Here is a 12,564-nt window from a genome sequence, read left to right as displayed (position 1 = left end):
CCTTACTTTTTGAAGTCAGACGGACTAAGAGGGTGATATCAGCATCAAGAAACTATTTAGCCCAACTGAGCAGGTGCACAGTTTTAAATGGTAGTGAGCCTTTTCCCTGATAAGCCATCCAATTACATTAGACTGTGTAATTTGTGATTATGAACATGCATTTTGTTAACTCTCGTCATCTCCTCACAATCAACACAGCAAATTTTCCTCTTCGCTGGTTCCCTGCCGCCACCTTCTTTCATCATCCATATGGTAATTGCGTCTTACTCCTGCAATAGAGGCAGAAAATCTAAAATAAGTGGAGGCAAGCAAAGAAGGCAGTGGAGGATGGTGATGGTCTGTTGGGAATGTAAGGGATGAGCTGACGCTAGTTAAAGAGCTTTAGAGTTGAGTGACGGCACTCTTCAAATAAAATGTACGCACACCCTGAAATGGATTTATATATTTATATACGTGATATATTGCATGCTGGGAATGTTCGTCATAGCAAGGACAGCTCGGGCTGGCGGCATGATGAAGCACATACTTTCAAAGGCACAGACAAAAGAAATAACCTTTTTGGTTCACCTCTCACATCACAGCTGCACGTCTTTAAATGAGGCTTTTTGAGGCCCACTTTTCACAGTTTCTCATCTGCGAGGACTCTCTTTTCATCTTTTCCCAATGACATTTCTTCTTCTTGCATGGTCTTTCAACAAATATTTTTCATTTAATTTTTTATGTGCATGTACAGGATTTGTGCTAATGATAATGCTGATCTCACTCGTGCATGCTGCACTGCATGCTTTGTCTCGTATTTTTACAGCTCAGGCTATGTCTTGGGTTATTTAAAGATATATTTTGTGATATACTGTGCAATAGCCAACATTTGTTGGTCATAAAAATTGGATTGCCTCAAAGAGTGCAGACATCCACCAAGGATGGACTACAGTATAAATAAATTACGTAAACGACCTTTGTATTTTGTCCATCTACTTGACAGTTATGGCTACCATCTTGTTAATGGATGAACAGATGTGCCAAAATGAATCTGGGTTGGACAATTCCAATGGCATCATAATTGACCGACATGACATAATAATAATAATAATAATAATAATAATAATAATAATAATAATAATAATAATAATAATGCATAATCCAAATAATTGCCAAATATATTTAATGAAACATAATTAGTTGTTAATTTAAATGTAATTGGTTTTCCCTTCACCCACTATTGAGCAACAAAGTTTTGTGTATTTGTGTGTAAACTGTATCTGTCTCATTCAAATTAACTACCGGTAAGGTTAAAAAACAACAAAACTTGTAAACGCAAACCTAGCAGTGGCCTATTACTTTTGCACAAAAATAATCCATCAGAGAACAATGATGACCAAAAAAACCCAAATAGAAACAGAAGGATGTCAAGAAACACCTCCAACCATAAAGCTATCAAATTCAGAAGTCTGTTTCCTGAAAAGGCACAATAATGGCAATTTGAGAATGTATTTCCTAAAATAGTGGCTGAGGGAAACAGTTGTTGTCAGTAAGGCGTTTATGAGCGGGGAGACCTTTATTTGCTAAGATTTATTATATTAAATAGTCTTATGTATGTTTAAGATTAATTTGTAATAGAATAGACATTATAATGTTTTGTAATGTTCTCTCCCTATCAGCTTTTCTTTCTTTATTTATTTATTTTCGCAATCTCTAATTATTATCGGGTCATTCTTGAAATGTCTAGCAGCTGGACTTTCAATGTCAACATGATAGTAAGCTTCAGCTTTACAGATGTCACGTCTGTTGTTCAGTAAACGATACCTGTATCAGATGCCATAGTACAGGTAATTACAGCCATCTTGAAGCAGCACCTGTTGTTTGTATTATTCTATATTATCTCCAAGTAGACAACGTACCCAGCAATTATTGAGGTGCAGTATCAGGAGAGTGGGGACAGCAATTTAAGGAAATACAGTACACCGTATGTATGGACAGATCATGGAGTGACAAAAACAAAATCAAGAAAGATGCGATGAGATAATTAAGATAATGAAAGTTGGCCAGAGTTTTCCAAAATGTTAGTCCATGAGTTAAAACGCGTGTATGGACAGAAGATCAAAATGCATAAAAGCACACATTTTTAGAACTCCACTTTTGGCCTGACTGTGTGCATGGAGGCGCTTTATGTGTGCATGTTCCTGCAGGTTTCTGCATGTCCCACTATGCACCCTTACCGGTCTTCTAATAACTATATTCCTCCCTATTTTGTGTTTTCTTTCTCTACGATGTGCTGTCTGGATATAAGAAATCACGCAAGGTAATGAGACAAGTCACACCTTAGCTCATGTTTCATTTTGAACCATTCACTATGTCCTCTCACTCCCACTTCTCTTTGTGTAATGAAAAAATAAATAAAAAAAATCTGCAGAGCGGTGGGCAGCTTTGTAGAAAAACTTGTCATTTCATAAGCCTGTCTGCACGCACTCACTGCACTGAGGCAGGGAGCTCTAAAAACACTCTTTGGCTTTCACCTCAGTCCATCTGCTGCGGGGGCGAATGGGGTGTGAAGGTGGGAGGGAAGAAAGACATCCATCGTTGTGGCGGACATTGTTTTTAAGCGGCAACAAACATCTTCATTAGCCCAGCGTAGGTGGTGGTGATATCACGTCGGGCCGCGCAGCGGTCGGCGGTGAGAGCAAAAGACGGTGAAAAAGGTATCCGCGAAGACCGTGGAGGTACTGAGGAGCAAATCCATATTGTTCTTTTGTCGTCTGCTCTCACTTGTTTTGTAAACAAACAGTCCTCCATCCTTTTACAAGTCCCCCTTCACCCGCTCGCTCAGCCCCTCATTACCCCAAATTCACAGTAAACTTCAGCAGGCTACAAACACTCTATGAAGCCACGGTTGTGTCCTCTCACAAGAGCCAACTAAACGACACTCTTTCATTGCATGATAATCTCACTTTAGTGTTACAAAAACCCAACAAGTTGTTTTTTCTGCAGTGGCAGCTGTGGTAGAGGCGCACTGTAAAAAAAGCATAACTCCCCCATTGAGGGTTTAATTTCTGTTTCGTTAGTGAGCAAGATTAAATATTGTGAAATATTGAGAGGTGGGTCAAGGGAAAGTCCATTCAAATTTGGTGTGGATCAGTTTTTGTTTTTCGGTTTTGCTAGATTTTCTAAACCAGTGAAAGAAAATATCATGGAATATGATGAAATACAATGATGAGGTAATGAAATACTAAAACAAAGACTTTTACTTACTTGCCACATTAAGTTGAAGTCTATTTATAGCCGACTTGTCTATGCTAAAATCGCGATCGCAATTATTCACTGATATAGTTTCCAGATTCTAGTCAGTGTATTGTCTTTCCCTTTTCTTCTCAGTTAAATGCATAACTGACTTGACGTATGGTTAATATTTGATCAGGTATGAATGAGGTAAACCAGTGGTTTCTAACCAACGGTTCCCGAGTCATTTGGCACAGGGCCGCACAAAGAGACGGACAGGTTTTATTTACTGGTGGCTGGATAGGATGGAGGGAAATATAAGTAGGGCTAGATGATTAAATGGTTGAGAATCGTGATATTACGGTGAGCAGCTGTGAGCATATTTACTCAATCAAACTGAGAGGAAACAAGAGTGACAGCAGCCAATCTGAGTTGACCTTTTCCTTCTCTGATTTGGTTTGCAAGTTGAAAAAGTGAACAAAAAATAATAGTAACATTGACTGAACGTGCAGCTGATGGGCAGCCATGACAAGGCGTTAGGTAGGTAAGGTATTTTGACCTGAGAAAAAAAAATTACCCCAACCTTCAATATTTGTAATAAATGTGTTTTTTAGTGAGAAGAAAAACTTCTTTTTTTCAGTCACCACATCGTGAAATTTGGACAAATTGGGCGTACCATAGAGCCCTGGTGTGAGAAATTAATGTGTGAGAGTGTGGGATAGCACAGAAATGTGTGAGTAAGTCTTCCCTGAGTTTTACCCAAACAAGTCGCAAGTCCTTAAATTTGTAGCTTGAGTGTATAACTCCAGTCAAGTTATGTGACTCGAGTCACACACCTCTGTTATATCATATCTTATTACATTGTGTTTGTATTTCCTTCTCAAATAATCATTATGCAGTACCCCGTTAAATGTTTAGGGAGTAATTCATTCATGAAGTTATTATTTAATGTAATTAAAAAAAAATGTTAGGTTAATTAAACATAGATTTTCTAAATTGCAGCAAATTGTTCTCCTAATCACTGAAGTAAAAGTATTAATTTATAGAAGGCAGTGTACTCATTTAGCGTGTACCTGCATAATGCGTTTTGCTTATAACTTGCCAAATAACCTAAAAACACATTTAACAAGTCATGTTTTAAGAATTTCAACATTGTACAATAAAACACTGATCATTGATAAAATATTCATATTATATCTTATCACTACAGTACTTTGTGTGTATGCATGTGTAGAATTTTCATTGTGTAACACAATTTGAGGTTTTCCCCCGTTGCTGTCCTGCGGAGGATGACAACATTGGCAGTAGAGCAAATACACTCACATCTGGGTCCAGCCACCTTGGCCTAAGCCCCCGATAGGTCTCTGTTGAATGCAACAACACAATCTCATCTTAAGCCAAGCGTCTCTGCCTCCTGCACTCCAAATCCCTGCCTAAATAAAAGCCAGCTCGCCTTTCCAATGCCTGTTTATTTGGTCTCTTCCATCATTTTTCCAGCAATTAACTTCATGTTTCTCCTCTGGCAATTAGTGTCGCACTTACAATAAACATATTTTTCTTTGTTAGATGTGTGCTAAGCTGTTTAACATATATATATATATATATATATATATATATATATATATATATATATATATATATATATATATATATATATATATATATATATATATATATATATATATATATATATATTTCCATATGTGTAATTTTTGATTGAACATTTTATTCAAATGTTCACTGACTAATGCATGTGTTTAAATTGCCAACTTCAGCTATATGCAGGTTTACAATTGCTTATATTGTTGAGCCATAATAGCATTGCTCTGTCTTGATGAAGGTAAGCTGTCTACTTAGTGTCGTTCTCATTTGAAATGTCTTCAAGAAGTATTCATATCTCAGGACAATTCTCTTTTGTACTTGCTTTTAATGCCTCACATCTAGAAGATAATTGACCACCCTTTCAGCAGACATAGAAATTAATTACGTTGTAATACATCAACTGCGCTGATATGCGTTGAAGGCACGCAAGTGCCGTTATAGCTTCGGCAGGCTCCAAAACGAATATGGATCATTTTAATGGCAGAATCTATTTATTACAGGGGCATATGTGCAAATGTGCTACATTAATCTCCCTTTTTATATATATCAACTAAAAGGATGTGCAACTTATTTCAGGCTCACAAGACACAAAACATATGACTCCATAAATCATCACATCCGGAGTAGAAAAGCACTGCAAAAACAGATTACATTTTAAAGCAATCTTTGGAGGTTGTTTTATTATTATTAATTTGTCTTAGAGTCTCCAGTTAAAACCAATTTGTTGTCCTGTCTCATCAGAACCTCCACGTGGACCTAAACCTGAAAGAGTCTCTCTTTGTCGGTGGAGCTCCTGACTATAGTCGACTTGCTCGAAGTGCCGCACTCACAGAAGGCTTCAAGGGAACAATCCAAAAGGTAAATATTTGGAAGTCTTTATTTTTCTAAAGGACTGTTGTGACATTGCCTCGGCCTGCCAGGTTTTTACAGTGGACCCTCTGAAGTAGAATAAAAACCCAGAGTTTGAACTACTGTCTTGAATGGTGTCACATACGTCAACATATGACATTAGCATCAAAAGGTTAAGGCTATATTTGTGTTTTTCTTTTTTGTGACAGGAATGACAACACGTTAAAGTATGTAAGTATGTGCTGGCTGCTCAGTACAATATGGCGAACTTGTCTAAAGGATATCAATGAATAATAATTAAATGTGCGCTAAAAAGTCTTCCTCTTCATATTCTTTAACCCATCCACATTTAGACTGAACAAGTAAATCACATATATTCTTAATGCTAGGGGATTTTCCTTCAGCAGTTCTTCCCTTTGTTATATTTAACTTCTCATAAAGCCCTTGGTTATATGTAAGTATCAAAAAGTTATTTTTACACTTGTATGATGATTAACTCATTCACTGCCATTGATGGCTATAGACGTCAAAAATTTATTTTAACTATTTCTATTAGATTTTTTTTAATCCATTTTTGTTAACAAGAGTATGAAAACCTAGAATTTTTTTATTGTACATTTAGAACATATAAAATTTATGATTAATCGTGAGTTAACTAGTGAAGTCATGCAATTAATTACGATTAAAAATTGTAATCCTCTGACGCTCCTAATTTTTAATAATCTTTTCTTTCTTTCTTTTTTAATCGCGTCAGCCGATGAAAATTCTTCATTGTAATTAATTGCATGACTTCAATAGTTAACTTACAATTAATCTGTTCTAAATGTACACTAATTTTTTCTAGTTTTTTATACTCTTAACAAAACTAATAGAAATAGTTCAAATGAATTTTTGACGTCTATAGCCGTCAATGGCAGTAAATGAGTTAAGATTGCCAACATATTACTTAAAATGTTATTGTATGGTCAATAAAGGTTTTATTAGGTTTGACAAAGACACATCAACTTAATATTCAAGTGGTTAGTTCTTAATCCAAACAAAAAATTGACCATCACAGTTCAAATGTAAAAGTTCCACTGTACTGTGTAATGATTTGATATTCTTTTGGTCCATACAAATGTCAAGCAATTGATTATTAGTTGTCGCATTGTCACTTTATCCAATGTCATATTAATATTAATTTTCATTCTATGATCAAAGTGGCACTGCTCATTTGAATTAGCATGCCATGTACTTAATAATAGAATGCTTAGATCTTTGCCCAACAGCTTTCTGTTTTTTTAATCATTCCCTTCTCTCACTTTCCAGTAAAATGACAAAAATAGTCCAGCAGAACAAAGGCAGGATGTTACTGTTTGCATAAACTTGTCATTAGTTCTCTTCTACAAAGTTCCCCTTGACAGTTTAGAGAAAATCACAAGCTAAGTGTAGCGTTTGTCTTACGTGGCCACTGGAGACAAGTTAATTATATAGAAAAGGTTTTGAGTTCTCAGGGTGATGTAGAGTTTAACATACACTTTGTGATGCATGAACACAAATTGTAATATCTGATGCCTATATTATTTTTTCTCCTTCACTGGTGTACTCTATGTGATTTTACATGAACATGATATATTTTCCACCGAAGCAAAGTATGGACGATGATTTATGTTTTTCACCAAGCTAGATTAATAACAAACATTATGCAGTGCTAAGAAACTCCCCTTTACTTGGCATTAACTGATTTGACTGTCTGACTTTTTTTTGCAATAGATCATTTTGATGGGCACGCCCATCCTCAGAGAAGAGAACGCCCTGCGTTCCCAAAATCTGGCCATGTTCCAGGAGCACGCATGTTCCCGGGAGCCCTGCCACAATGGGGGGCGCTGCAACCCCCAGCTGAACACTTATGAGTGTGTGTGCCTCAGTGGCTACTCTGGGGGGCACTGTCAGAACAGTAAGTAACTTGGTCCGTCATAGCTCTATTTTATTGTTGCCATATTTTTGGAATGTATGCAGCAATATTTGTTTTTCTTGTGGTGATTTTGGAAAGTGTTTAGAACAAATCTTGGATGTATGGAGACTATAGTGCTTAATATTTGTGTACAATTTCAAACTTTCACAAGAGCAAGTTGAATGATGAGTGGAGTTGAGCTAATATTTTAATATGTTTAATGAACAATGAAAGTCCATTTGAATGTTTTAAGCTCAATGTGTAGATTTCTTCAAAAGCAGCTCATAGTAAGGCAATATTACATGGAGTTAATCCTTAAACTAAAGTAGCATTTGGGGTAATGATTACGTGAACTGTCATTTCACCATGAGCTGACTCCATGTACCTTTTATCATGTCTGCCTGACAACTTCAAATGAACCGAGGCTCGATGTATCTTACAAAAACATTCCCTGCCTCTGCCATTAACCTTGTGCACGTGGCCGTCTGTCCCTTTTAAGTTAATTAAAAATGCACCAGCACTCCCGTGTCGGCTCTGATGACTGAACCTTCCCTCTTATTGATCGGTGTGAACTTATCCTCTCAACAAACCCCCCGCCCCTCTCCTATTCTGCCCCTTCCTTGACAGCCATTTATGAGAAATCTGCCGGGACTGAGACTGAGGCCATTGCCTTTGACGGGCGAACATTCATCGAATACCACAACGCCGTCACGAGGAGGTAAGGAAGAGGAAAAGAGCATGTACCCATCTATTTAGCCTAATGCTACAATCACTTCCTAATTGCCATATTACCCAAATAAACCCTCTGACTATCGCCCCACCCTCACGAAGCTGTGATGACAAGCTTGATGATATCATCAGCTCACACGCTTGAGGGGGACAAGCAGCGAGCTAATAGGGCTTCTTTTAACACAATTTCACTCATTACCAAGATATTCAACAATCAAAGTGTTGCCCTGAGTAAGCTATGTAGTCATTTTGCATAATGACAGTTGTGGGAGACTTGCACGATCTGGCATTTTGTGATTTTACAAAGTTGATGGCATCAATGTAAAAGAGCTTCGTAGAGGAAGTATTACAACAAGAAGAAAACAAAAGGTTGTGTCCCTTTAGGCTGCTGCTTTGACATTTGTACTGCTACAGAATGACGTTTGCCACAGGGATGATTAGAAACAATGTCTGAACAGAGTGCAAATGGCTTGATGTATTTGTCAACACACAGCCCAAATAACAAACAATGTTGCGTAATTCGCTCCCAAAACACTGTCTGTCTTTGTGTGTTGCTTGCTTTGTCCAGTGTAAGTCTTGACCTCTTCTGTCCTTGTGTGTCTGTTCTCACATTAAATGTCCCTCACTGTCTTTCCTTTTCCACCAAAGCCAACTGACCAATGAGATCCCAGAGTAAGTAGACGATATGTCTATTGGGAAATTGCCCCAGCTTCAAATCAAGCCTAACTAACAGCAACAAAACTGTCCATTTTTTGGATAATTAACATAACCGAAGACACTAAAAAAAACATCCAGTTTTCAGTCATATTCTCATCTACATGCAGACAATAACCATCCCAACTATACATATCCAATCATTCAGTCCAACTCCATTTTTCAGTTTGACAGATTTTGTTATTTTCAAGACATTTTGCAGTTTCATTAAATCCTTTTTGTCCAATGCAAAGAGAAGCATGAATGTGTGCATGATAAGCGTTATGCTCGTAGCCCAGAGAAAATGAATTGCTTTATTGGAAATGTGCAATATTTTATGCATGGTCCGTACAAAAAATGAATTGCCATGCATTTTTACACTGAATGTTGTTAGCTGGATCGTGGAACATGAAGGAGACCCCCCTTGAAAAACAAGAGGAAGATATACTGACCTAGTTTCTCGTGCTTGTACAGTTTATTATTCCTGATTATTAGCCTGGTAAGTAAGAAAAAAACATTACTGGAATCAGACCTTTCGTTTTTCCAAATATCTGTTATAAGGAATAAATCATTTACAATGCAGGCCATAGATACAGGCAGCAACATATTAATCACAAATGTGCCCCCCTCCAGTTGAGAGCACTTGCGGTGTGTATCCACAGGCATCAATCTCACTTAACAGGAGGGGGGCACAGTGGCTCCTTTGAGTCAAAAGTTTAATGGATGTCACATTTAGTACAGAGCCTCAATGAATTTGAGTCTAAGTAAGCGGCGCCGAGGCACAGTGCTCTGCAGGTGCACGGATCAATTCAGCTTGATTTGATTTTGTTACGGAAATGAATACATTTCTCAAAAAGGCCATTAAGTGCTCAGCGAGGGCGCAAAGTCAAACGTTCACCTCGGGTTAATGGTACTACCATTCGAAGCTGGCTTTGCCCGCATCTAAAAGCTGAGGTCGATTTGGCTCAAGGCCCATTATTTCAATGACAAATCATATCTGGCGATGACTCCCCGCTGCTATGGCACTTGACCCCATTTTTTGACCAGTGTGTCTCATTTACTGCTCAAGTTAATTGATGTTACACTGTGGCATACTTGCCTCGTTTATAACAAGTAGTTGTTGAGGAAATTGGCTGCTGGCTGAATAAGGCCTTTGTGCTAGGTGGAGACGCTATCCATGAATACACTTTATTTTGACGTTTTCTCCTTTTAAAAGATGCTTGTTCCCAGGGCATTTTGGCACATTAGCCACCTTGATCCAATAGTGGTGCCCTGGAGAGCCTCCTTTCATGGTTGCAGTGCGATTGAGGCACTAAGGGATGGGCATTCGGGTGAATTGTCTTGATTGTTGAAATAGGAAAACAAAAATTAATGCAATGATTACAGGTTGCAGGAAACAGCTTAGTTTCCTACAATAAACTCAATTTCCAAGAAGTAATTATATTTCACCAATTAGACCCTCTGAATTGTTCAAAAGCTGCGTTAAAAGCAAAAGAAAGAGACTCCTGAGACTGTGGACTAATTGTTTTGTATTCAGTTGCATAAATCAGCTGTAATAAAATAAAGTAACTGCATTGTATTGGTTCTTGTGAAATAAGAGTTCGTCACAATATGAATGCAGTCGTTGAAGTCCAGTTGAATTCAGTGCCTGCATGCTATATTTGCCAGCCAACCTCAATCTATTTCCTTGCCATCAGTCTGATTTACTCATATGTAGTATTCACAACAAGCTTTGTTTATATCTGGTGTATTTTTCTCGCATTGGCGTCACATGACTGACGACAATAATAAGGTAGAATATGTTTTGTTGGGAATCGAAAATTTGACTATCAGCAGTCCTGGTAATCAAAGCAATCTTTTTGGGCAGCCTTGGATAGTTAGATAAAGTTTCACTGAAACAATGAATGCAGAGGACATAGTGAAATACAGTACTGTAAACTACATAGTAATTCTCACAGGAACCCTAAGCAGTATAGACTAAGGATATATGGATTTGATGCATTGGATATGGACGCCATTTTTGTGTGACATCACATTCAGATTGCAGTGTGTCAGTGGACTTGAGTTTGGGAGCAAGAAATGCGACTTGAAGCGACATTGTAATGCACTTTTTCTATGACTGCATTTTTACACTATGCAACATCAGACAGCAGACTAACTGGGCCTGTATTATTTACAGCCATTATTGCTGCCGCTACTTTTGACATAAGGTTTCTGATGCAAATAATAGAAATTCCATATAATAGAAATTCCATATGGTCAGCAATCAATCAATCGTTTCAACATACCCACTCCTGTGGCCACAATAGATAGTCGCCATGCTAGATATTGTAGTGGAGCAGCAGCTTTTCTCAGCTTTAAGTCTACGTTAGACTGTTGTGAACCCCCCAACGGGCTCACAACAACCCTCCTTCCCTCTCCTCTGTCCTTCTGGCCTCTCCGCTTACCTTGCATGCCGTTGACTCTCTCCCCCCCCCCCCCCTTTCCCCAAAGTCCCGAGTCTGTGGAGAACCCGTCTGAGCAGAGGTGAGTCTTGCAGAGCTTTAAGACTTGCAGTCTCTTATTTCTCATTTCCATCCTTCTTCTGAGACAAACCTACCCTATCCGCTCACCGGGCTAAATCTCCCTCCGCGGATGCAGCATCGTCTTAACCATTGTGCTAGAATTACAAGTATGAGTCACGCCCAACCTCTTCACACACTTGACTGTATCCAAGTTCAAGGCTCCAATAGTAGCACAGAACTGGATCCAGAGCCTCCAGGCTCCCATCAGAGCACTCCTTACTGAATTTTACACTCTGCTGCCACCTAGAGTCAAACTAAAAGGCGAGGGCCAATGAGGAAGATGCTTGAAGAGAATTTGAACACGTGTTAGAAGTAGATAAAATCCAACCATTTATAAAAACAGAAGCAACGACACAGTACCGGTCTTGGAAGTCAGCAGCGTATATGAGATTTCCAAACCCCGTGTGCGCGCCGTTGTTTTATTCATGATATATTCAGCTCACTTAATAACCTTGAACTTATCACTGACAAGCTGCTCGGATGGAGATTTATTGGTCCCTGTAAGCTATTTGAGGGTTTGCCAGAAGAGGATTCGCTGAGCTTTATTTGTTTTGTGTTTTTTTTTCTCTTAATGGGAAAAAAATATGATGCTTTTAAGTCATTCCATTTTTGTTGGTGTTTCTGTTAACCTCAGCAGATTCAGATAATGAATGTGCTTTACATCTGGGACATATTTTTAAGACGAGAAATGGGAAAAAGAAAAAATGAAATATAAACATTATATTTGTATTCAGAGTAGAAGAAATAAAATGAAAAAAACATTTTTAAAGTAACTTTTTCTGCTGAGGTCAACCACATTATTGCTGTTCTTTGACAAACTAGCTAAATATTGCCTCATTGCACTTCACAGTGTAGCCCTTTTATTCCTCACAAAAAGCCCTCCCATGAGCCTCTGTTTTTCACGCCGACTACTGTGTCATGTCGTCTGTCTCGTCTAATCTGTTTTACCCAGCTCTTTGCTGTTGTTTTTTTTCATCCATG

The 12,564-nt window shown here is 38.1% G+C and overlaps 1 protein-coding gene across 5 annotated transcripts in view; it reads left to right on the top strand.

Annotated features, from left to right (window-relative positions):
• The window catches only part of agrn (agrin), a 247,915-nt gene that overhangs the window by 224,792 nt on the left and 10,559 nt on the right, over positions 1–12,564 (top strand). For 4 of the 5 annotated variants that reach the window (XM_086067093.1, XM_086067094.1, XM_086067096.1 and 1 more), the window contains 3 exons: positions 5,557–5,673; positions 7,417–7,600; positions 8,225–8,315. In XM_086067093.1, coding sequence (XP_085923219.1) covers positions 5,557–5,673; positions 7,417–7,600; positions 8,225–8,315 — 392 coding nt within the window. Of the gene's footprint in view, positions 1–5,556; positions 5,674–7,416; positions 7,601–8,224; positions 8,316–8,974; positions 8,999–11,512; positions 11,546–12,564 lie in introns of all 5 variants that reach the window. The other variant, XM_086067097.1, reaches the window with a different exon arrangement.

Source organism: Leptonotus elevatus, chromosome 2, assembly GCF_054856555.1.
Source record: "Leptonotus elevatus isolate MCC_2025b chromosome 2, RoL_Lele_1.0, whole genome shotgun sequence".
NCBI classification, from domain to species: domain Eukaryota; kingdom Metazoa; phylum Chordata; class Actinopteri; order Syngnathiformes; family Syngnathidae; genus Leptonotus; species Leptonotus elevatus.
Note: the sequence above shows the minus strand (reverse complement) of the source record. Positions and strands in the feature narration are given on the sequence as shown.